Below are 22,427 nucleotides of genomic sequence, written 5' to 3'. Positions count from 1 at the left end.
GCACAGGATACACTGTTCTGCTTCCTGTTAAACCTTATCTTTACCTTCTCTAAGCCGAGAGTACTATTACTCTTGTATGATTGTTATACAACCGAAGAGTGTTGGGAAAGTGGACTACCGGTTGCTACTGGAATCCCCACGATAGAGTTTGAGACTCTTCAACAGCATTCCAGATGCACAGGAAACACATATATACAACTCCCCAATCTAATAAATCTCCAACGGCACGCAGTATTTCTCCCACATCTCCTCCGTATCTGCCTCCCTCCACTTTCCGATTCCCCCGGACACCCCGTTCTCATCCACGTCCCAGTCCCCCTCCCGCACCCGTTCCACCCAGTTTCGCAGCACCTGGTGAATAGGAACATGGCGGTGGGGGATGCATCCGTTCTACACGCACTGATACAGTTCCGAGTTGGATTTGCCGGGCCCCGGGAGTATATCGTCCGTGTACTCCCTCCCCATGATCGTCCCGTCGCTGCGGCGCACCCAACCCTGCTCCCCGATACTGAAGGGCAGGAGTAGATGACATCCCGACTCCCAGGCGCGGTTTCCGCTGTCGTCGCGGCTTAAGTATAGCCCCGCCGGTCGCGCGGGAACCGGGAGACTGACTTGCCTCCGTGAGGTCAGAAAGTCATTGAGATCGATGCCGGGGTCGGGGACGGCCATTGGTGGTGATGACGATGACGATGAATCTTCGGGGTCCGCGACAAGCAGCAGCGTGGGACGAATCGGTCTGAGACGAGGCAGTTCCCGCAGGTACCAGGGTGCATACTCATAGTCCCGGAACGGCTGAGCGCGGGACTCTGCTATCATGGGCAGGCGAATCCCCGGGGCCAGGTACCAGAAGGATCGACGGGTGGAGGTCATACAGGTGGTCGCGGTGGCGTCGCAGAACGCCCCGGCGAAGCTGTTCGGGAGGATGCGGGTTTCCTCGCGGACACTCGGAACTGCCCAGGGGAGCATTGCCAGATTACTACTATCACTCGTGCCAGCAATGGTAGCGGCAGTTGCAGTGGTGACGGCTGCAGACGGGGGCAAGCGAGCCTCGATCACATTCAGAAGTTCTCGCAGGGCCGCGACAGCCAGCTGGACATCCGTTGGAGTATACGTATGGAACCGCCATGGTCCTATTGTCTCGATAGAAGAGTGACCGAGTTGGTCGGTGTCGGTCTCCCACTCCCATCGACCGCTGGGCCATTGCTGGACCTCCACTTTGCGGGACGTGATCGTCGCCAGATATGTGCGGTAGATATCCTCCAGCGGCTTCCAGCCGTAGCCCGTGTTGATCCGGTCGAGGTTATCTTCACAATGGGTCACAAAAGTGGCTTTGCATGCGACCTGATCAAATCTATCAGAAGCATCAGCAGGCATAATCCGATTGAAATTTGAACGAGCAAAACTGTACAGAATCCCGTATTCATCGCCGGACATCCAGCCCGTCGAGTGATGCAAATAAAGAAAGCAGTCGTGTGCCTCCGCTAGACCATTGACATGCTCGTCCACGAGGTACTCCCCCGACGACAGATTACCAACGTAGTAGAAGAACGGCGGGGACTCGGGGTGATAGTAGACACGTTTCAGGAATTCGATCATCCATGGGTGGTAGTGCGAGGCTTCTGCATCTGTAGGCTGGAAATGCTGCCACCAGGTGGGCAGTTGGCCCCAGCTTCGTCCGCTTCCCTTCCATCCAATCTCGAATATTTGATTGTAGAGGTCTGCACAGAGTTCGAAGTTGAATCTTCCGATGGAAACGTGTGTCATAAATCGGTGAGACATTTTGCTCGCTGTCAAGAAGTCGAATCGGAAAACGGGAAAAGGGTTCAATTATAATAACCTCAAAGCTTGGGACGCTGAAAGCAGATCAATCGATCCGGGAATCGTAGTATGTAATACAGACAGTACAAGACAGAACAATACATACAGTAATTTGCCCTTCAGGCATACAGTGTTTGTATATAGCTGTTTATTATTCATCCCACTTTCCATGAGTGAGTTTTGTTCTCGTTAGCATCAACTTCAATACACATCTAGAAGGTTGACTCATTTCTGAACTGTGACTCACTATCATACTAGACACGGTCTTTGATGCAGCCCCGGTCGGTCCTGACCCGCCAACCTGATGCACTCCAACGCCTTCTTGATGAATGTCCTGGTCGTCGTGATCCAGCCTCAACGCAATCAACCTCGTGGGTCACGCGAACTGGGCAAGAGGACATCGATCAAGCCTGCTCCTGGATCAAGGTGCAGGCGATCCATCAATTCATCCTCCATCCATACAACCCATACATCCCACAGACCTCCTGGTACCCCGGGTTCACAAAGAAACCACCACATCGTGCAAACCTCTCAGCTCGATTGCAACAAGACGCGCAACTCATCGCCCACCTGCCTGAGCTCTGCGACATCCAACCCGCCGACACCACGGACACCAACGTGTATCTCTCCGCCTACAACATCCTGTGTACTATCTGTGAAACACCCGCCATGAGCAAGCATCTTGCCCCAGAGCTGTTGGATCTCTGGTGGATGCGCGACCGGGCGCGGATGAATGCCACTCAATTTGCGGGATGCTGCTGCGCAGTGAGAATCGGCGCATTCGCGAGCTGGCGGAATATCTGGCAGAACAATTACGGCTGTGATTACTTGAATGACTTGATAATTGTGAAGCTTGGCGACATACGAGTACATCCTCCGTAATAAAATCTGTAATAACCATATCCTGGGTTACATCGGGTATCGGCCCGGGCCCGACAAGATGGACCCTTTGCGCACTCACGGGACCACTACGATGACCCTGAAAATAGGGGTTTGAGGGCCAATCCGTGGTGAGGCTACACACTCTGGGCAAAGTCCGGATAGAAACGGGCGGACTAACCCTGAGAAGTTAAAGATCGGTCTTCTCAGTCGAGCTTAACGAGGCCTCGGCCACAGGAGACACACCAGTCTTCGAACATCGCGCTGCCAAGATCACGCTAGCTGGTGGGTCGTATAGCACCGTTGTTACAGCTCTGTAAACCATGGTGTGACTCAAAACTGATCGTTGTATCCTTCATGCTCAGCCGTGGACGATGGAATTGAATTTGGAGTCACAGGTTTCAATGCATAAAAACAAGCGAGTTTCCTTCAGTCCAAATCATGTTAAGCTTATCCAGTCATGTCTCGCAATCACGGAGAGGAAGTTCCTCTCGGACCATTCAACTATGAATTGTGCGCAGAACTCCATAATCGCATTTTCCTGATCGCCTGGACTGCAGCAGGAAAAGCCCTGGAGAATAGCTCTATTTCAACCTGGTGGGGGCATTTTCAACCCTCCAAAGAATTCGCCGCGCGTTATCATCCCCATTTGGTCAAATTTTTCCAGCGCGTGTACTACCACCCCGAGGCTCCGGAGTTCTGCTATTATCTCGAGAACCTGAACCCTCCTCATTCCTTGATTGATGAACACTTCAACGACATTTCCGACGGGAGGGATTGCTATGTCGACCTACATCGCGCCACGAGCTGGTACGAGCCCAATGGCGATGAATGGGGGATCATGTAGGTTGCCCCAACTCATTACCTCTTTATCAAGATCGTGCCCTAAGCAATATGCATAAACTCGACCAAATCACCTGCAAAGCTGTCTTCGCCGAGAGCCGCGAAGCTACGCACCCGATCCTCAACTATGGTCACGGCTTCCGGCCGCTCGAAGACATCTATGCGGACTACCTCCAGATGATCACGGAGCACAAGATCGAGGCGCAGGTGAATGGGCAGTGGCCTCTTGGGGATATCGGGACTGACACGCTGAGTAACTCTACCTTTGATACGATCGGCCCGTGGGCGGATCCATACGTATACCGCCGCCGATGTCGACAAGGCCGTGCAAGCCTTCCAGGACCTTGTCCATGAGATCGAGATCCGATTACCCAGCAGCAGCAACAGCAGCAGTAGTGATTCAGCACAGCTAACCCTCCCCTGGTCCGACCCCGCCGTGCGCTCAGAAGCCCACCTCGTCCCCAACAGCTTCATCAACCGCTTCTGCACCGCAACCAGTGCGGCCACCACCCGCCCGGTCCGCTTCCGCTACCTCGCCCCCGGAATCCGCCTCCCGACCGAGGCCGAATTCCGCGCCCAACCACTCCGAAATCTCGAATATCAATCTGCCATGCACCGTGCACTCCCCGTAGCGCGGCCGATTAAGCCCACCCTCCTCTTCCTCGCCGATGACCCCGCCGCCAACACTCCGGGGCCGACCGTCACGACCGTCCCCAAGCCCGATCTCTGCCTCAACTCCCTCCTCGCTGACTTTGGCGACGACAAGCACCGAAGAACGACGGCCCCGCGCCCCGCCGGCCTGTATCTGACGGCCGACCATCGCAGGGTCAAAAGCTGCGAGAACGGCTGCCGCCTGCTGCTGCCGTTTGGAGTTGGACGGCACGGCTGGGCCCGTCGCAGCGACGGCACGCGCATGGGCGACTACGCCTGGTGGGGTGGGGACCCGGCGGATGCCAATTATGATTTGTATCAGTGCGAGTTCAATGGGTTCATCCCCTTGCGTGACACCCCGCTGCACCAGATGTTGGAGAGCTGGGCGGAGCGGGTGCGGGCGGGGGATTGGACTGTCGGGCCGGATGGGGTGGCTGACGGGGTGGAGCGGTGGCGGGAGGCCGATACGGAGGCTGGCTGGCGGAAGTATAGGGTTCCGGTGCGGTGGTGATATGGCTACTGTAGTTGTATAGGATAATATCTGATGTTTATCTGTGATCATCGTGGGATGCCCGGGATGGTAGGGAATGTCGCACGGGCAACGTTCTCATCGCAGATCACCTCCTCGTCTTTATCGCAACTCTCTGTATTTGCTTTTGGGAAGGTCATGCTGGTGTTGAAGCAGAGAGAGACCCTCGACGAGGACCATCTTGGTAAAGGTATATCGGTCTGCTGGTATAGTCTCCCTGGGTTGGAGACTCGGTAGGAACGACAGTAGTTCAGTTATGCGTTCGTGACATCAACAATGGGGAAGTCACGGGTGAAAGTTGTGGTGAGCAATAGCACGGACAGTTTGGTATATCCCTGATCCATACGCCACCTAGCGTAGCTCGTAAATAAGTTAGCTATGGGGAATGGGGGTGTTTGACAACCTTTCAACCAAAGAAAAAGAAACGTTGGCCTTTTCGGCTTCCTTTGTACTGTTTCGCTCAGATGAGGTGAAGGAATCTAGAAAGAAGGATGAGAACATGATACAGAGCTGCCTACTTGCTTACTGATTACGTCGGTATTGTCTCCAGACCCTCTTTGTATGCTTGTACTTCTTCTTCCTGTCAAAATTTTGCTAGACTCCATTGCCAAATTTACAATTAGTTGTTGACAGTCTGGCTTTTCGTCAGTTGTCAACTCTCTCTTGCTGGGGATGCCGTAGGTGGTCCGTGCACGGACGCCCGGTCGCATCACCCACGGCTTACCCTCTGTTCACCCCCGGTCAATTCACGGTTTTCTTTATAACTAGCATCAATGATCCAGGGGAATTTTTCTCGGGATCTACTGAGTAAGTTGCAAGTCCTTGAGTCTGAATGAAGATGAATCGACCATAATTCCTAAGTGGATATTCTGGTGGAAGCTTTCTATTCCCAGGATCATCATGATGAAGTCAACCACGGCGCGGATCGCACATCAAAAGTGGGAGACAGCCTTTCCACACTGGACAAGGAAGAAACCGCCTGCAGAAACCCACCACAAACAAACCACTACATCATATCGGGAGAGTCAGGGAAAAGTCCGCGCCAGAAGTCACCAAGAGTGCACTTCCCACCGGTAGACAACGGGCAAACCCGGTGGACCCTTCTCAGCACCACTTTTGCCACCCCCACAGGCCACAGCTCCAGCTCTTTGTCCGATCAGACCACCTTCTCGTAATCCTTATAAGGAGGTAAAGAAGGTACCGTGACCACCGGCAACAAATCGCAAAAGTAGCATGATTTCGGCCGAGCGACGGTTAACACTGGCCGGATTTCCAGTCCGCCGTGGGTTTTTTGACGCTGACCTCATTCGCATCCCATTCCACGGTCCGGTGGCTGTCACTCTCCACGCCCTATAATATACCCCGATCTTCAGCATTATTGACTATGTAAACTCTTTCCGATCCCATAAACACACACCACCACACATACCACACCCCCACCTCCATAATGCCATTCTTACCACTCTCACAAGTCCGGCGTCTACGGGACGAACTTCAGGGCACCAATGCGGAAATTTCCACGTGGGGCTGCGAGGGCTACGGCGATAATATCAAGCAGTGGAGCGATTCGTGCGATGAAGATGTCGTGAGTTTGTTCCTCTCCCTAATGAGACAAGGGTTGACCACGACTGATGAGATCAGGGTGCAGTGGTCCGAGTGACCTGCGCCGACGAAGCCGCGATCGTGGTGCGATTCGTAACCCGCCACCAGATCCCCCTGGCCGTCCGGGGCGGGGGCTACTCGACGAGCGGCAGCTCGACGGCGCGCGGGGGCATCGTCCTGGACCTGGCCAAGCTGCGGCGCGTGCGCATCGACCCAGACGCGCGCGTGGTGGCCGCCGAGGGCGGGGCGCTGTGGGCGGACATCGACGTGGCGGCGGCGCAGCACGGGCTGGCGGTGGTGGGCAGCACGCTGAGCCACATCGGCGCGGCGGGGGCGACCCTCGGCGGCGGGTACGGCTGGCTGACGGGCCAGTACGGGCTGGCCATTGACAACCTGCTGTGGGCGAAGGTGGTCCTCGCCGACGGGAGCATCGTCATCGCCTCCGAGACATCCCATCCCGACCTCTTCTGGGCGATCCGCGGCGCCGGCCAGGAGTTCGGCGTCGCCGTCGAGCTCGGGTTCCGCGCGCATCCCCAGCGCAATGCCGTCTTCGCGGGCACGCTGCTCTTCGCGCCGGAGAAGCTAGCGGTCGTTGTCGATTTCGCGAATCGGTTTGAGAAGCAGACGGACGGGAAGCAGGGGCTGTGGTTCGGGTTCACGGTTGCGCCGGCGATGACGCAGTGCTGTATCTTGGTCGTGGTGTTCTACAATGGGGATCAGGAACGCGCGGAGCAGTTCTTCGCGCCGCTGCTGACGGCGGAGCCGCTCGCCAACACCGCGGGGATGATCCCCTACGATAGTTTGAATGGGATTCTCAATACGACGGACACGCTGCACCGCCGCGGGAGCGACACCGAGGTCAACATCAGCTACCCGCTGGACGTGGCCATGGGCCCCCGGAAGAGCATGCGCGGGAGCAACGTCACCCTCCCGCTGGAGCTGGGGTTCGTGCAGTCGGTGTACGACGAGTTCAACGGGATGCTCACGGAATGCCCGCAGACCCGGGATAGCAGGCTGCTGTTCGAGCTGCTGCCGAATGCGCAGATCATGAACGTCCCCGACGGGGCGACGGCGTTCGCGAACCGCGGGCCGTACTACAATGTCAGTTGTCTGTTTCGGTGGTACGATGCCGATCTGGATGTGCAGATCCGGTCGGCGCAGGCCAGTTTGTTGGGCCGGATTGCGACGTTGGCGGGGATCAGGCGGCCGGGGTATAAGGGGCCGAGACGGGGCACGGGCATCTATGCCAATTATGCTGGTAAGACAGCCTTCTCTTGGATGGGAGGGAAATAGCTAACAAAGGACAGGCCGCGATGTGCGCAGCGAGGAAATCTTCGGAGACAACTTCCCCCGCCTGCAGGAGCTCAAGAAGAAGTACGACCCGCACAATACGTTCAACAAGTGGCACCGCATTAGGGCTCCGGAGAAAAGTCGGCAATAGGCTGCAATTGCATGCAAAAGCCTGCGACAAGAATGCGGCGCTGAGTGGAACTCGGCAAAATACCATTCGTATGTGACATGAACTTGGACATCGGCACAAAACTCAACGACGGTCCATTCGTCGGTGGGACATGTATTCTATACCCGTTATGATCTGCATACGGTGCAAGATCACCTATTTCGGTTGAATTAATATAAGCCTAATGATTGAAATGATGGTACATGATTAGTAGATTGGACATTCCTCTAAGATAATGTCAACCGATCGCGTAGACCAAACAGCCCCCGATACCCCAACCCTGCAAGCCCGGAGAAAGAGAGAGAGATCAGCCAGATTACACGAGATTCCCTTCGTATCCCCCTTGCCAAGCGTAATTCTTCAAAGCTCGGAGCCGAAGACCGGGGAAAATGCGGAGTCTCATCGATGGGTCTGGAACGACCGGGGTCAAACCTTGCGGTGCTCGTAATGCTTCTGTGGTTCATTGTTGGGTCGCGAGTGTATAAGGTTGGGTCAGAGCGTCTGGCTTTACGGTAACCTCGCCACCGCCGATCCAAATTCCGTCCGAGGAAGCTGTTGCTCGGTAGATTCCTGGGAGCTCCTGACAGCTTGCTTTGAGCTCTGTAGCAGCATTGCCGCAGCGATAGAAACCGCAAGCTTACCGTATTTTGACCTATTCAAGATGACCCGTCTTTCGTGCCGACGCGCGATCGAGCTGAAAGCGACGCTGCAGGAGACCCGGGCGCAGGTGCACACCCCAAGTGATGTGGACTACGCGGAGCGCAGTCGCTGTCTCGAGCTGGGTGAGGTCGAGTCGGTATGTCTTCATGCATTCAAGCTTGTGTCATGATTGACAGAGGCAGGGTGCCATCGTCCAAGTCACGACCACCGACGAGGTTTCGCGCGTTCTCAGCTACGCGAGTAAACACCACATTCCGATTATCGTCCACGGTGGCGCCTTTGCAACAAGTAGCTCATCGGGGGAGGAGGGAGGGATCGTCATCAGTCTGGCGCGCATGTCCAAAGTGGTGGTTGATCCGGCATCACGCACACTGGCCGCTCAAGGAGGCGCGAGATGGGAGGAGCTCGTCGGCGTTGCGGGCGCATCGGGCCTCACGGTCATTCCGGCCCCTGGGCATGGCTCTACAGCCGATGCAGGTCTTGGAGCAGGAACTGGCTGGTTGACGAGTTGCCCTGGCTCGATTGTCGACAACCTAGTGAGCGTCAAGATAGTCCTGGCGGATGGGAATATTGTCACAACGTCGAGCACGGAGAAGCCCGATCTCTTTTGGGCGCTGCACCACGCCGGAGGGGTGTTCGGTCTTGCCACTGAGTTGGTATTTAGGGTGTATCCCCAGGGGAGGCAGGAAGGGTCTACGAAAAGCAGCGAGGCAGATGGTGGTATGTTCCACCATTTTGGATTTCCCTATCGTAGGACTTCCTTGACTGTACGATGCTAATCTGTTCAGGGCCGAAAGACGGTGTGGAAGACTCTGGCCAGGACGACCTACCACGCTTGCAGAAACTGAAAAGGCAATACGATCCTTATGGGCTGTTTGGCAGCCTGGACAGTGCCTCCTTAGACACGCGAAAATAGCTTCTCGGTCGCGTTTGGTGGTGTCTGGCGTGGCTATGCTAACATTTAACATATGTACGTACGAGTCTACACAACAATCTGTGGCTCTGTTATTTGTGAGTCTTCTGGTATATAAACCCACCACTATTTACACAATCTCTTTCCTCCCGGGCTTCGCCATGATATCCAGACACAGCGGGCATGTGTTCCTGCCACTCATAACCCAGCCGTCCAGACAGCGATCGTGGAAGACATGCCTGCATGGGAGCAGGTAGATCAGTTGCATCTGGGTGACGACTTCCAGGCAGATGGGGCTACACACGACGTCAGTGGCTTGCTATCTCAAAATGGCAATCCTAAACATCCGTGACACGCACTCACCAGACAGCAGGGCTGTTATACCCCATCAGCTTGCTCCGCTCCGTCTGGATGGAAGCCCACCAGTCTCCATAGAGATTCTTCAGCACGCTTTGCTGGAAGTAGAGCAGTCGCCGTTCCTCCGAGTTGCGACTGGTGTACGGGAGGATGGGCTCGAAAGCAGTGTTTGGGGGTGTAAAGTCTGCCTGGTAGCGGCGTTTGACAATGACCCTGGGCGCAATCAGCGTGGAAGTGAGTACTCAGCTAACGAGTCATGACTTACAGCATGAACACCGTTATCGACAGGACGATGATGTACAGAACACAAAGATAGAGTGGGAGTTCGTCCTGCTTAGGCGGGAGGGTTCCATACTCGGCGTGGACCCATGCTGGAGCCTTCAAAGGCGGCGGGCTAGGGCCGGGGGCTGGTCGTTGTACGAAGGGCGGTGACATGGTTCGTGAGCAGACATTCGACGACCTTTTGCACGAGAAGGTATTCGCCAAGCACAGCCATTCATCTTGATCGTAAAACTGGAGCCTGCAAGAGAAGTCGAGTACGATTCATTGTCTACTTTACGAGCCATCAATGGATAATATAGTGATCTGGGGGCTGGCGAACTTGATATTCGGAAAGCAACCTGACCCCGGGTACTGCGCATCATTCTCATGTGATATATGGGGGTGCATGGAGGGGGGAGATCAGGGTGATCATGCTGAGGCTCCAGTCTTTCACTGGAAATGGACTGTAGCCATGGATGCAATACGCGGGGGTTTATGGTTTGGGTTCGCCGCATCCATACATTGGCCCGTCACGCGACCCCCCACTACAAAGCCCTCGCTGCCGTCGATCCCCTCCCCATTCACCGCTTCTCTTCTCATACTCCACACTCGGAACCATGTCTTCCTGTGAGACTCGGTCTTTTCACCCTTCTCGACATGATGTCGGTAGAGCTGGATTGGAGACGAGGGCAATGCGAAGGTCCAGGCAGTTCTAGCCGATGTCTGGGCTGTGCCTGCGACGGCCCACGCCTTACCCTCTTGAACCAAGGCACCAGATCTGCCTTCACGAGTAGGCGAGCTGGCAGGGCTGAGTCACTCAGGTATCACGAGCCACCCCCCCCAAAAGATGTATAAATCAGGCCCTGCCAATCCCCAACCTCGATTGGTAGGCAGGAGATCATTTCCCAACGCTCACATGTTATGCACACACCATCATGACCACTCGAAATCGTCGACCACATACAGTGTGGTTGATAGGTGGTGGGGTCGAGTCCTTGGTTGCTGCCTCTTGTCTGATAAATGAGGCCAAGGTCCCCGGCAAGCGAATCCGTATCCTAGATTCAAGAGGTCACCGACAGTCTACTGGCACTATCCGAGATAATAAGTCGACACACAAGCGATTGATCACGTCTAGTACGAGTCACTGCCAGGACCTGCCATGCGCATCAGCCAAAGAACCCCATCAACCCCAGCTCCTCGACGTACCCACCTTCCACCATGACGAATCCCTTGCGACATGTACCCGAGACCGCACCGAGGCTTTTATGTCGGAGCCTATCCATTTCCTCGGCCATCTCGGCCGCAAACAGGTTTGGCGCAAGAACCGCAAGGACATCCTCCACTTCCTCCTGCAGGACGAGGAAGCATACGAAGGGCTGAGCATTCAGCTGGTGTTCGATGAGTCCTTCTTCGACACCTACTTCTGGAGGCTATTCTCATCAAGGTAAATCCCGCCTTTCCCTGACGCATCCTGTCTCCGGCTGGGAGAACGATGCTAAAGGGGGTGATGTCGGGCTCCAGTTTCGGCCTACGCCCATCGCACTCCGCCGTCGAGTTCCATCGCTACATCAGCAAATACCTCGACGAGGTTATCGGCAACAGCATCCAGATCGCTGACCCGCTACAACTCTCCCTACGGAAGACCGTCCTCCGGCCGCTGCGAGCCTATCTTCGGAATCAGGGGGTCGAGTTTCACAGCCTCCACGTCACCGACATCCACTTCCACCCAGACACTTATCCTCAAACCGCCAGCGAGATTCAAGCGATCGACCCGTGTGGGTATTCCATGCTACTGCCCGTGCGGGCAGAGGACATTCTCATCGTGACGCTCGGCTCCGCCGCGTCAGGCATCGCGACCGGCACCCCCGCCAACCCTCCGCCCGCCCTCTCCACCAGCACCCAAAGCCTCCTCGACGATCCCAGCTGGGCGCTGTGGGTTGCCCTCGCCCAGAAATCCTCGCAGTGCGGCAATCCGGCCTCTTTCTGCACTCATTTGCCGGAATCCCGCCTGGGGATGTTCGTCATCCACCTGCCGCAAGCCGAGTTCAACGCCCTCCACCACCGCGTCCTGGGCACCCATCCCGCCGTCGATGCCACCATCGCAGAGAGCAACTGGTCATTGAAGCTCGTCTTTCCCCAGCAGGCGCAGCAAGAGCAAGATGATTCCAACCGCTCCATTCTAGGCTATGGCTTCACCCCGGACGCACCGGGCCACCACATCCACAAACCCATGCCCGCATGCAGCGGTGACGAGATTCTCGCCGAGCTCCTCAGCAGCCTCAACATCCCACCCGCGCAGATCATCCCCAAAGCCAGGACGGTGCCTTACGTCCTCCCGCTGGGATTGTCGCCGCTCCTCAAACGCGACCCCGGCGATCGGCCGGATATCACCCCCGCGGATCTGGGGAATCTGGCGCTAGTGGGACAGTACGTGGAGATCCCGGAGGAGACGGCGCTGATGACCGAGTATAGTGTGCGGTCGGCGCAGTTGGCGGTGCAGCGGCTGATGGGGGGGTTGTCGAAGGTGAATGTGTCCGAGGTGCATAAGTCGTTTCTGGCGGCGAGGTATGGGCGGAAGGGCGGGGTGGTGTCTTGTCGGTAGTTCTGTGGTGAGAATCAATGGAGGGGTATGTTCTGAATGGAGGAAATAAGGGGTTCAATTAAAAAACCGAAGATAACCATATCAAGTCTTGTTCTCTGGATGGACAATCACACACTTACCACTACATAGAGCTTGGTTGCCTACTTTGTAAAACCTGCACTCAAATCCAGATTACGATCACAGAGTGCGAGTATAGGATCAAAACACGCATTCATAGAATTTCTCATTACCTTGCCGATATTCAGATGATCATCAAAGTCCTTCATCTAGACTACCTAGGACTCAGGACTCAAGCTTCTGTACTGTACCACTTGGCGCTGCCACAACCCACCTTCCTCCTCATCTCGACTCCACCCTCGCTAACCCCTCAAGCTCACCCCGGACAACCCTAACCGCCTCCTCCCAGACCTCCTCGTCCCCGTGCAGCCTCGCCCGCAGATACGCCCACGTCACCCGCTGCACCACGCCCACCAACTCCACGCTCTCATCCGTCGTCTCCTTAGCATCGTACCCGGCAATGCCCCCCAACCCATGCGTGGCCCCCGCAATCGTCAACAGACTCTTCGGCGCGGGACTGTGCACATACGCATCGGCGTGCCACTCGGGTCCGCGCACCGTCAGATGCGGCGACGCATCGGCGTCCCCGACCGCGACCAGCGCCGGGGTGCGCATCGCGGCGAAGTTCGGGTGGCGCAGGAACGGGTACATCGCATGTGCTTGGGGGCTGAGCGCGTCCCCGCCCTCCCCGATCGGCGTAAGGAGGATCCCTGCTCTAATGCGCGGGTCGAAAAGGTCGACCACCTTGTCGTCGTCGGCCGGGTCCGTCAGCTGCATCCCCAGGAGCATGGCGGCCGTGTGCGAGCCCATTGAGTGGCCTGCTACCGCGATGCGGGTGTGGTCTAGTCGGCCTTTGAGGAGGGGGACAAGGTTCTCGATCAGGGCGAGATGGTCGAGGATGAGCTTCATGTCTTCCACGCGGGAGCGCCAGAATAAGGGAGCGCCCTCGACGGAGGGGTTGAGGCTGAGGGATTTGGAGCTTAGGTGGGTCGGTTGCAGGACGATGAAGCCCCGCGCGGCCCAGAAGTGGGCGAGTGGGCCGTAGCCGTTCAGGGAGGAGAGGTGGTTCGAGTGGCCGTGGCCATGCGAGAGGAGGATGAGGGGCAGGGGACTGTTGCCTGTGGTCGGGGCGGTGATGCGCATATGCAGGTCGATGATGCGGTTCGGGGCCGGGAGGACCACCGGGCTGATGGAGATGGTTTGCTCGGGGGCGGGGACGGCGATCTGTGCGGCTTGGCCGATGAGAGCGTGATCTTGCATAGTGCGGAAGTTGACAGTGGTCGTGGTCATTTTGGAGATTTGTCTCTGTTTCGTCAGTACTGTTACTTTGAGAGTGCGTTGATAAATGCTGGTAGGGTGCAGCATTTGGATGGAACGACGAGCTGTATTTATATTCATGTTTCGGCTTCGTGGTGCGGGCGTGCTGCTGTCAGATCGTGTCAGATCGTCTGAGAACAGGACACTAAGCCTAGCAGGAGAAACTCGCGAATGCTACGATCTTACTTCAAGTAGCCATCGGGGATAGCATCGGATCTAAGGTTCTCGTAGATGCAACCGAGCTTGTCCCGATCGGGCAAAACCCGCCAGCCTTGTCGGAGTTAAACGCGTTCCAAAACCCGGGACTGGCTGTCTCACCTCCATAAATCCATTGCTTAGAAATACAATCTCATACTGGTCCACTGATTACATCAAAGTCAGAAGATCAGCCACACTAGCATGCAAATCGCATGGAACATATGTAATGACAAACTGTCACGCCCAGCGCCAGGTCAGCACTCCTTCGCCTGCCAGTATCTCTCGAATGCCTTGCTCTACCCTAGTCTCACCATATCGTAAACAAAGCACATCATCTTTGATATCACTTCTTCAAACTCATATCAACTAGTGCCTTCTCTCTGCGCTTTAATATGTATGTCCTTCACCGAGAAGTCGGTAAACCGCCTTGGCCGCAAAGACCGTCGAATAGATCCCAACGCAGAGAAAGCCCAACCACTCGCACACCAGCAGCACCCGCGCGTACGGATCGAAGCACCACTGGATCACTGTGGCCGCTCCCTCACAGCCACACAGATCATTGCGCATGGAAAGCTCATCTTTCAGTGCTCGGGCCCACAGCCCGGTCGCAGGAAGGGTCTTCCAGAAAAGGAGGTTCCACAAGTAGTCAGTCGCGATGGTCGAGTAGAGCTGGGCGAAGTAGGTGGACACGAGCAGGCCGCAGCGGCTGTGGTTGATCAGGTAAGAGATGCTGCAGTAGAGGAGGAGGCCGGCGGCGAGGGGCGAGGAGTCGATGATGGCGGTGAGATGGCGTTTGATTCCTGGAGCGAGGCTGGTAGTCATGATGAGGGTGAAAGTGAGGACTGCGAGCTGGTTGATGTGGGCGGCGATCTGGGTCATTGTGCTGGTTGTCTTGAGGTTTTGGTTTGATTTTGATGGGCGATGTTGATTTCGGTGGGTGGGTGGGAGTGGAAGTGGTGGGAAGTTGTGGAGTAGAAGAGGAGGTTGATATTGGGCTAGCTGATGATAAGTGTTATTTTTTAAATGATGGAGTGTGTTGTGGGGAGAAATCTGTTCTCATGTTCTTCAGTTAGGAAAAGAGGTGGTAAGTATATATGGGTTTAGCGTCTGGTTGCGATATTCACTTGAAATACCATGAGAACGGTGCCATTCTCACATGGGTGATCCAGCCAGCCGTTGTCACCACATATGGATGATGCCTGTGATGATCGATCCGCTCATCATACAGATGAAGACAGCTGAAGAAGAACGGTGAATACAATAACCTCATGCTATCACGTCAATGTACCCAGTACCGCAACCACTCCTCTTCGGTGTCTATCCTTTGCCATACCCCGATGCCCTTATCGGGCTCGTATCATCTACTTCCTGCCAGTATGAATGCTGAAGTGATCCAATTAGCATTGGAGGTCACCCTGCTGCACATGCCGCGCGGGCTGAAGTACTCCTCCGCAGTTTGAGGCTCGAATGGTCATTCACTGGCGATGTACGCATTCCCCAAGAGATTAGAAAGATCTGGTTTCGTAGTTGAGCGCGTAGTTCGTACTTAAGACGGTTGGGAAGATCTCATATTGCTGAATGGCGCGATGTAAAGGCAAATTTGGGGGAGAATCGAAGGGACGGAGTGACTGACGCGGCTGCCCAGTTTACATACCCCCGCAAGTCCGGTCCTTTATCCATGCCGAAGATAGAAGTTAATTCTTTTCAACACACCATTTCCGAAGGCACCTCGCGCTAAGCGGTTCTGAAATCCAGAAACTTCCAACTTTGGGTCTGCATCGAGAATTTTCTTTTTGTTTTGTTTTTTTTTCTTTCTTTCTTTTTCTTCGACTAGCGTTGTCATTGACCCTGAATGCCAGCAGCGTCAAGAACGGCGTACGCCTTTACCAGGAGCGCGCTGAGTGTATCATACTTAGGCAAACAAGAAAAATCATGAACTTCAGACTTCAAAGTTTCAAAGAATGGAACCAGGGCATTTGAAGCGAGTTCGAGCACGAATACGGAAGCATAAAAACACTGCCAGCTGCATGGCTCGACCCGTTGATTATCTTATCTCCGAGTGATCTCGGACTCGGGTTCGGCTTCGTATTCGCACAACAGGGCCTAGAGCCACGATGTCGGTCGACAACAGCTCTTCTTATCCCAAAACATGCAGTGAACCAAAGGCTGTTTCGTCTTTTATGTCTTGTTGTTACCAATTTTAGAATTGTTCCTGAAGATCTACACACTGCTGCCTGCACACTCACAAACCTTGATTCAAGAGTTTGAAGTCTGTATCGTACATATATCTAGCATTTGCACCTCAATTCGGGGTGTTTAACCTGACTTCAATCGTACTCTATACTCACTAATCCAGACAAAAACAATCACAATGGCGGAAACAACCCTTTATGCTTATACCCCGTCCGTGACATGCGCCCTGCTGGCGCTTTTTCTCTTCCTCGGTGCCACCGCGTACCACCTCTGGTTGCTAGTTCGAAAGCGCGCATACTTCTTCACATCCTTTGTGATCGGCGGCTTAAGTATGAGCTTCATTTTTCTTCTCCAACCCAAGACTCAGCTAATGCGGTCGCAATAGTCGAGACAATCGGGTACGTCGCGCGGGCCGTGAGCGCCCACCAGAAACCGAATTACACCGTCATGCCCTACGCCCTCCAGAGCCTCTTCATCCTAATCGCCCCGTCGCTCTTCGCCGCCTCCATCTACATGATCCTGGGCCGCATCGTCACCCTGACCGACGGCGACTCGCGGTGTCTGATCCGCGCGCGGTGGATGACCAAGATCTTCGTCCTCGGGGACGTGCTCGCCTTTCTGATGCAGTGCGGCGGTACGATGCACCTCCCCGGACTCCATTCCGCAAACTGAAACTGACAAGGTCTCACAGGCGGTGGTATCCTCTCCAGCGCCAAGACCAGCAGCACGCTCAAACTGGGCGAGAACGTGATCATCGTCGGCCTGGTCGTGCAGATCCTCTTCTTCGGCTTCTTCGTCACCGTCGCCCTCGTCTTCCACAGGCGCATCACCGCGAACCCGACGTCGACCGCGATGACGTTGAGCGTACCGTGGAAGAGATATCTGTGGGTGCTGTACGCGGCCAGCGGGCTGATTCTGGTTCGCTGTCTCTATCGGGTCATCGAGTATGCGCAGGGGTCGACGGGGTCGCTGCAGAGCCATGAGGCGTATGCTTATGTCTTCGACACGGCGCTTATGCTGATCATGATGGGAATCTTCGTGGTGTATCATCCGAGCCAAATCCTTGATCGCGGAAAAAATATAGGTGAGATGGACCGGCTGTATAATAGGGTTTAGGCTGTAGGGGTGTGGAATGTTGCGTTGTGGTCGGGGTGGTTGTTCTAGAGACTCATTTGAAGCTTCGGTAATTTTTGCGTGATAAATTCAAACTACAGACGAATCACCATCTGAAGACAATATGGCCGAGCGGTCTAAGGCGATAGACTAGAAATCTATTCTCTTCGGAGGCGTCGGTTCAAATCCGACTGTTGTCGTTTTTTGCTTTTGGTGGGTTGGCCTCGGTGGGTCTTCACGGGAATAGCTCCATGAATTGGATGGACTATTGGCATTTTGATGCCCGATTACACAGGCAATCGTCATTGTCCCAATTAGAAGCAAGTCAGGAACGCAGTGACCTGTTCCTCTCTGGAGAGGCTCTAGTGTATCCATCAACCCAACTATATACCCGCGCTTTCCATAAACACGCTCCGACAACTACTGGACCTGACTAGTTCGCCTGCCCTCTTCCACATGCTGGGCCCTCCCACCCCATTCACCCTTGGCCTCCATTGTCTCACTCTCAGCGACTTGCACTGACTTGTACGCGACCTGATACACTGTATACCAGGGCCGCTGGAAAAGACCATCCAATTCCTCCAGCGACCGTCCCGTCGTATCCTACTCACATTAGCCCAGTCAGATTCTGCTAACAGTCCACCCGAATAGGGCTGACTCACCGGCATTGCGAAGTAAACATACAGCAAAGATACCAAGCAAACGCAAGCGAAGAACACAAACGCCCCCCACTGATGCGTCGCCGCGAGCAGACTGGGCATCGCGCGCGAGCACCCGAAGTAGAACGCCCAATGGAACGCCATGGAGAGGGAGACATTGAGCGACCGGATCCGGATGGGGAACACCTCCGACCCGACCAGATAGGGGATACTGAACCAGCCGATGCTCCAGGCGACCGCGTGGAGGAAGATGGCGACGATGGCGGCGGTCGAAGCCCGCGATGCACCGGCGGACGCCTGGATCTCGACCGTGGACATGGTCTGCGTGGCGCCGAGGTACGCGGCCACGAAGATCAGGGTGGTGAGCTGGAGGCCGATGCCGGCGAGGAGGGACCGCCGGCGGCCGAGGATGTCGACCATGAACAGGGCGAAAAACACCGTGCTGGTGAACTTGACGATTCCGTAGATGCCCGTGGTCAGGAAGGTGGACTCGTCACCCGAGATGCCCAGGTAGGCGAAGATGCTGGGCAGGTACTGCGTGATGGCGTTGGCGCCGGACCACTGCGAGAACAGGGTGGCCATGAAGATGAGGAAGAATCGGCGGCGGTTCTCAACAGGGCCGAAGGTTTCTGTCAGTAGGTCAAGCAGGCTGGCGTTGCTGGTGGCTTCCATCTCGTGGAGAATCTGTGCGTCCATCCCTGCGAGTTCGGTCTGGACCACGGGGTGATCTCGAGGGAGGCCGCGCAGGCGAGACATCGCTGTGGCTGCCTCGTCTGATCTTCCACGGAGGAGGAGCCAGCGGGGTGACTCGGAGCAGAAGAAGGAGCCCGTGATCCAGATAACCACCGGAGCCAGTTGTAGGAGGGTAGGGAGCATCCATTGTGTGTCCACGCCAGGATACTGCTTTGTGACTCCGTAATTGATGAAGAAACCCAGCACCACGCCTAGTTGTTGGCAAGATGCAAACAGGATGGTGAGAAGTCCGCGAATGACTTTTGGCGAGATCTGGAATGTGGATGACAGTTGAGAACACTAACATGGGGTTGTTTGTACAAGTAAATTACCTCGGTGATGTAGACGGGCGGCACAATTGAGAGAGGTCCAATACCCAGCCCCGCGATGAATCGCGAGGCATACAGACCAGATAGATTGCCATGACAGAGACCTTGACCGAGAATTCCTGCCACATAGAAGAGGGTAAAGATTCGGAGGGTCCAGCGTCGACCTAGCTGATCATTGACGGGCGAGCACTGTTTCAGAGTTGGTCCATAGTCAGCTCAAGCCAAGACTGCCTCATGGCCATTCTTACCCCAAGGCATCCAAAGACAGCACCGGCGGTGGCGATGGAAACGATCCAGCCCTTAGTATTGGAGTATTGTGTGGGACTCTGCGTGTCAAGACCAAATCGAACCTTGAAGTGAGACTGCGAGACTAGAGATGCGATGTTTCCTGGCATGCACAGGAGATATCAGCACTTAGAAGACTTTTTAGGTGAAACAATAGCTGGCTAAAGTAATACCACTTACCCTCATCGAATCCCTTCGATACTCCAGCGAGAGCAAACACACATGTACAGAACAGAACATGGCGATTGAATGTGCCCTTGGGGGCATCTTTCATAGCCTTTCTCGCGTCTGCAATAAGACCCATCGTGATGGTTAGAGTCTGCAAATGCTTGCCCAACTTCACCCCTCGGACACATCAGAAATATAGATCTTCTCTATCGTACCATTCCCCGCCCCGCATTTCCCCAGCTTATGCCAACCCTGACCACAACCCTAATGCACCCCCCGCTTGACATCACTCGTCGGAGAATTTCCGACCAGCCCCAATGAACTGCGTTGATATTTATCTCCGTCCCAAGCCCAAGTTATCCGCCGTCAATTCTCCGCGACAACCAGTACCCGGACCTGACCACGATGAACTTCTATCCCCCGCCCCCAACCATCCAAGCCGAGATCTACGTCCGCATCCCGGACTCCCTCCGCTGCACCGGCCAGCCCACAGAATGGCGCCCGGGGTCCGCCAACCCCGCGTCGGATATTTTCCTGGAGGGGCCAACCTACGTCTCCAACGGGGATCTATACCTCGTCGACATCCCGTACGGCCGGATCCTGAAAGTGGACATTGACAAAAATGTGAGCGAGTGTGTCCGGTGGGACGGGGAGCCCAACGGGCTGGTGGTGCGCGAGGACGGGTGTATCGTGGTGGCGGATTACAAGCAGGTATGCCCACTTCACCTCACCCTGAAGTAAATCCGTTCGCATCAGTTACATCTCTCGCCCACTGACCAAAGGATGGAACCACAGGGCCTGCTGCTCTTCGACCCCTCAACCAACAAAATCAGCCCCCTCCTGCCCCGCCGTAACCTGGAGCGCTTCAAAGGCCCCAACGACCTGATCATCGCCTCCACGGGCGACCTCTACTTCACGGACCAAGGTCAGACGGGCCTCTCCGACCCCACCGGCCGCGTATACCGCCTCACCCCGGCGGGAAAGCTCGACACTCTGATCGCCAACGGCGTCTCGCCGAACGGGCTGGCCCTGTCCCCCGACGAGCGGTTCCTGTACGTGGCCATGACGCGGGCCAACGCCGTATGGCGCCTCCCGCTACATGCCGACGGTACCACCAGCAAAGTGGGGTTGTTCTTCCAGTCGTTCGGGTGCGCGGGGCCCGACGGGTTGGCCGTCGACGAGGAGGGGAATTTGTTCGTGTGTCATCCCAGTCTGGCGTCGGTGTTTGTCGTCGATAGGGAGGGAGTGCCAAAGGCGAGGATTGTGAGTGCAGTGGGTGGGGGACGGAACTTGACGAATTGTACGTTTGGGGGGGCTGATGGGCGGTCGTTGTTTATTACCGATAGCATTGAGGGGGTTGTGCAGGTTGTCAGGTGGCATTGTCGCGGGGTGCCTGTTGCCCGGGAAATGAAGGGATAGTATGATGCAGTAGAATATCAGGTTCTATACTGAGAGGCTGTGAGATATAGATCGGTGAAGCTCGTAGAGTTGTGAGTAGGGTCATATTGATGCCTTAGGCTAATACTGACAATAGTATGCATGGATTGATAGGTGAATCACGCGTATCCGGCAACAGCTTCAGCCGTGATTCCTGATCATCCTCGACCGATGCATATCTGTGCCCAAAAGGTTCACTGGGCAGATGCTCGGGAGGACGATGCGTGCCCTAAGGACGCGGCGGGAAATTTCCGATGAGCACTGGAGAATCTCCGGGCAGCCCTCGGAGCGCCGCCGGGTTATAAGGACCACCAAGCATGCTCGATGATACTGTAACACCACAATCCAAATCCACACGAATATTCCCTGACAGCTCCTCTTCCAAGATCTCCAATCCAGCTCTATCAACATTAACCACCACCAAAATGGGCTCCATCACCCCCCACCCCACCGACCAAACCCCTCACCCCTACACCCTTTCCAACCCCTTCCACACGCGCATCCTGGCCGGCGAGATCACCCCGCTGATGTCCATCAAGTTCATCACTAGCAACGAGATCCCGATGATGTGCAAGATGGCCGGGGTGCACGGCCTCTTCATCGACATGGAGCACTCGGCGCTGGACCTGCACCAGGTGGGCCAGCTGATCCTGGCCTGCAACTACGCGGGCGTGTCGGCCGTGGTGCGCAGCCCCAGCAAGTCCCACTGGCACATCAGCCGGATCCTCGACGCGGGGGCGTCGGCGGTCGTCGTCCCGCACATCGAGACCCTCGACGAGGTGCATGCCCTCGTCAAGTACGCCAAGTACGCGCCCCTCGGGGCCCGCGGGTGCACCAACAACCTTCCCGCGTTCAACTTCCAGCATGTGCCCACCCTGACGCAGAATGAGGTGCTGAATCGCGAGACGATGCTGATTCCTATGATTGAGACGCCGGGGGCGGTGAAGATCGCTGAGGAGATCCTGGCGGTCGAGGGGGTGGATGGTGTGTTGGTCGGGTCGAATGATCTGTGTGCCGATCTGGGGATCCCCGGCAAGTATGATAGTGCCTTGTATCAGGATGCGGTCACCAAGGTGCTGCAGGCGGGGAGGAAGGCGGGCAAGCCCGTGGGGATCGGGGGGATTGGGGGTCGGTTGGATATTCTGGAGAAGTGGTTTCAGTTGGGCGCGTCGTGGTCGTTGAGTGGGCAGGATGCGTCGATGTTGCAGGCGGGGTTAAGGCAGATGGCGAGGAATTATGCGGAGATTGGGGAGAGGGTTGCCAAGTCGACGTGAATAGGTTATGGGTATAGGGGAAGAATGTTTGTCAGATTATCATACAGTCATATATACATCATGTTATAGAGTGTCTTCTGCATCGTTGCAA

General features: G+C 55.6%; 13 protein-coding genes and 1 non-coding gene across 14 annotated transcripts; 9 read left to right on the top strand and 5 right to left on the bottom strand.

The window, feature by feature from the left end:
- Positions 1 to 53: 53 nt before the first annotated feature.
- ASPACDRAFT_1888300 (uncharacterized protein) lies at positions 54 to 1,784 on the bottom strand. Its single transcript, XM_020198479.1, has 2 exons — positions 1,409 to 1,784; positions 54 to 1,351 (listed from the first exon to the last, which is right to left on the bottom strand). The coding sequence occupies exons 1-2, from the start codon at positions 1,777 to 1,779 to the stop codon at positions 391 to 393; spliced, it is 1,332 nt and encodes a 443-aa protein (XP_020055953.1). The 5' UTR covers positions 1,780 to 1,784; the 3' UTR covers positions 54 to 390.
- Positions 1,785 to 2,072: 288 nt separating this feature from the next.
- ASPACDRAFT_1856197 (uncharacterized protein) lies at positions 2,073 to 2,700 on the top strand (the record flags this gene model as incomplete). Its single annotated transcript, XM_020197473.1, has 1 exon — positions 2,073 to 2,700. The coding sequence occupies exon 1, from the start codon at positions 2,089 to 2,091 to the stop codon at positions 2,698 to 2,700; it is 612 nt and encodes a 203-aa protein (XP_020055952.1). The 5' UTR covers positions 2,073 to 2,088.
- A 457-nt stretch (positions 2,701 to 3,157) lies between these two features.
- On the top strand, positions 3,158 to 5,122 carry ASPACDRAFT_1888299 (uncharacterized protein; the record flags this gene model as incomplete). The annotated part of the gene is made up of 3 exons (XM_020198478.1): positions 3,158 to 3,540; positions 3,588 to 3,747; positions 3,863 to 5,122. The coding sequence occupies 3 exons, from the start codon at positions 3,158 to 3,160 to the stop codon at positions 4,700 to 4,702; spliced, it is 1,383 nt and encodes a 460-aa protein (XP_020055951.1). The 3' UTR covers positions 4,703 to 5,122.
- A 1,036-nt stretch (positions 5,123 to 6,158) lies between these two features.
- Positions 6,159 to 7,958, top strand: ASPACDRAFT_78570 (uncharacterized protein). The gene is made up of 3 exons (XM_020205211.1): positions 6,159 to 6,305; positions 6,362 to 7,580; positions 7,630 to 7,958. Exons 1-3 carry the CDS (start codon positions 6,168 to 6,170, stop codon positions 7,761 to 7,763), a joined length of 1,491 nt encoding a protein of 496 aa, XP_020055950.1. The 5' UTR covers positions 6,159 to 6,167; the 3' UTR covers positions 7,764 to 7,958.
- A 484-nt stretch (positions 7,959 to 8,442) lies between these two features.
- Positions 8,443 to 9,357, top strand: ASPACDRAFT_60449 (FAD-binding oxidoreductase; the record flags this gene model as incomplete). Its single annotated transcript, XM_020203557.1, has 3 exons — positions 8,443 to 8,577; positions 8,618 to 9,161; positions 9,230 to 9,357. The coding sequence occupies 3 exons, from the start codon at positions 8,443 to 8,445 to the stop codon at positions 9,355 to 9,357; spliced, it is 807 nt and encodes a 268-aa protein (XP_020055949.1).
- Positions 9,358 to 9,484: 127 nt separating this feature from the next.
- Positions 9,485 to 10,146, bottom strand: ASPACDRAFT_1856193 (RING finger protein; the record flags this gene model as incomplete). The annotated part of the gene is made up of 3 exons (XM_020197472.1): positions 9,485 to 9,650; positions 9,718 to 9,924; positions 9,977 to 10,146. 3 exons carry the CDS (start codon positions 10,144 to 10,146, stop codon positions 9,485 to 9,487), a joined length of 543 nt encoding a protein of 180 aa, XP_020055948.1.
- A 719-nt stretch (positions 10,147 to 10,865) lies between these two features.
- ASPACDRAFT_119174 (uncharacterized protein) lies at positions 10,866 to 12,699 on the top strand. The gene is made up of 2 exons (XM_020196226.1): positions 10,866 to 11,416; positions 11,494 to 12,699. The coding sequence occupies exons 1-2, from the start codon at positions 10,908 to 10,910 to the stop codon at positions 12,572 to 12,574; spliced, it is 1,590 nt and encodes a 529-aa protein (XP_020055947.1). The 5' UTR covers positions 10,866 to 10,907; the 3' UTR covers positions 12,575 to 12,699.
- Positions 12,700 to 12,871: 172 nt separating this feature from the next.
- On the bottom strand, positions 12,872 to 13,921 carry ASPACDRAFT_1888295 (alpha/beta hydrolase family protein; the record flags this gene model as incomplete). The annotated part of the gene is made up of 1 exon (XM_020198477.1): positions 12,872 to 13,921. One exon carries the CDS (start codon positions 13,919 to 13,921, stop codon positions 12,914 to 12,916), a length of 1,008 nt encoding a protein of 335 aa, XP_020055946.1. The 3' UTR covers positions 12,872 to 12,913.
- Positions 13,922 to 14,533: 612 nt separating this feature from the next.
- On the bottom strand, positions 14,534 to 15,025 carry ASPACDRAFT_60445 (uncharacterized protein; the record flags this gene model as incomplete). Its single annotated transcript, XM_020203556.1, has 1 exon — positions 14,534 to 15,025. One exon carries the CDS (start codon positions 15,023 to 15,025, stop codon positions 14,534 to 14,536), a length of 492 nt encoding a protein of 163 aa, XP_020055945.1.
- Positions 15,026 to 16,517: 1,492 nt separating this feature from the next.
- ASPACDRAFT_52302 (RTA1 domain-containing protein) lies at positions 16,518 to 17,455 on the top strand (the record flags this gene model as incomplete). The annotated part of the gene is made up of 3 exons (XM_020202595.1): positions 16,518 to 16,668; positions 16,725 to 16,973; positions 17,031 to 17,455. 3 exons carry the CDS (start codon positions 16,518 to 16,520, stop codon positions 17,453 to 17,455), a joined length of 825 nt encoding a protein of 274 aa, XP_020055944.1.
- Positions 17,456 to 17,570: 115 nt separating this feature from the next.
- On the top strand, positions 17,571 to 17,652 carry ASPACDRAFT_t170. The gene has a single exon. It is a non-coding gene; the product is annotated as a tRNA-Ser (tRNA).
- Positions 17,653 to 17,872: 220 nt separating this feature from the next.
- Positions 17,873 to 19,761, bottom strand: ASPACDRAFT_29262 (uncharacterized protein; the record flags this gene model as incomplete). The annotated part of the gene is made up of 5 exons (XM_020199628.1): positions 17,873 to 18,055; positions 18,115 to 19,116; positions 19,176 to 19,361; positions 19,421 to 19,560; positions 19,638 to 19,761. 5 exons carry the CDS (start codon positions 19,759 to 19,761, stop codon positions 17,873 to 17,875), a joined length of 1,635 nt encoding a protein of 544 aa, XP_020055943.1.
- Positions 19,762 to 20,030: 269 nt separating this feature from the next.
- On the top strand, positions 20,031 to 21,044 carry ASPACDRAFT_28862 (SMP-30/gluconolactonase/LRE family protein; the record flags this gene model as incomplete). Its single annotated transcript, XM_020199593.1, has 2 exons — positions 20,031 to 20,336; positions 20,421 to 21,044. 2 exons carry the CDS (start codon positions 20,031 to 20,033, stop codon positions 21,042 to 21,044), a joined length of 930 nt encoding a protein of 309 aa, XP_020055942.1.
- A 443-nt stretch (positions 21,045 to 21,487) lies between these two features.
- On the top strand, positions 21,488 to 22,336 carry ASPACDRAFT_28923 (HpcH/HpaI aldolase family protein; the record flags this gene model as incomplete). Its single annotated transcript, XM_020199597.1, has 1 exon — positions 21,488 to 22,336. One exon carries the CDS (start codon positions 21,488 to 21,490, stop codon positions 22,334 to 22,336), a length of 849 nt encoding a protein of 282 aa, XP_020055941.1.
- Between the last annotated feature and the right edge of the window lie 91 nt (positions 22,337 to 22,427).

This window comes from Aspergillus aculeatus (assembly GCF_001890905.1).
Source record: "Aspergillus aculeatus ATCC 16872 unplaced genomic scaffold ASPACscaffold_8, whole genome shotgun sequence".
In the NCBI taxonomy this organism is placed as follows: Eukaryota; Fungi; Ascomycota; class Eurotiomycetes; order Eurotiales; family Aspergillaceae; genus Aspergillus; species Aspergillus aculeatus.
The sequence above is the reverse complement of the archived record's forward strand: the minus strand, read 5'-3'. Positions and strand labels throughout refer to the sequence as shown.

Excerpts from the sequence above, each read along its gene's own strand:
- ASPACDRAFT_1888300 (XM_020198479.1), bottom strand. The coding sequence starts at position 1,779 with ATGTCTCACCGATTTATGACACACGTTTCCATCGGAAGATTCAACTTC. Across the intron at positions 1,352-1,408 it reads GGCGATGAATACGGGATTCT|ATTTGATCAGGTCGCATGCA; the intron begins GTACAGTTTTGC and ends TGCTTCTGATAG.
- ASPACDRAFT_78570 (XM_020205211.1), top strand. The coding sequence starts at position 6,168 with ATGCCATTCTTACCACTCTCACAAGTCCGGCGTCTACGGGACGAACTT. Across the intron at positions 6,306-6,361 it reads ATTCGTGCGATGAAGATGTC|GGTGCAGTGGTCCGAGTGAC; the intron begins GTGAGTTTGTTC and ends TGATGAGATCAG. Across the intron at positions 7,581-7,629 it reads CATCTATGCCAATTATGCTG|GCCGCGATGTGCGCAGCGAG; the intron begins GTAAGACAGCCT and ends AACAAAGGACAG.
- ASPACDRAFT_119174 (XM_020196226.1), top strand. The coding sequence starts at position 10,908 with ATGACCACTCGAAATCGTCGACCACATACAGTGTGGTTGATAGGTGGT. Across the intron at positions 11,417-11,493 it reads TGGAGGCTATTCTCATCAAG|TTTCGGCCTACGCCCATCGC; the intron begins GTAAATCCCGCC and ends GTCGGGCTCCAG.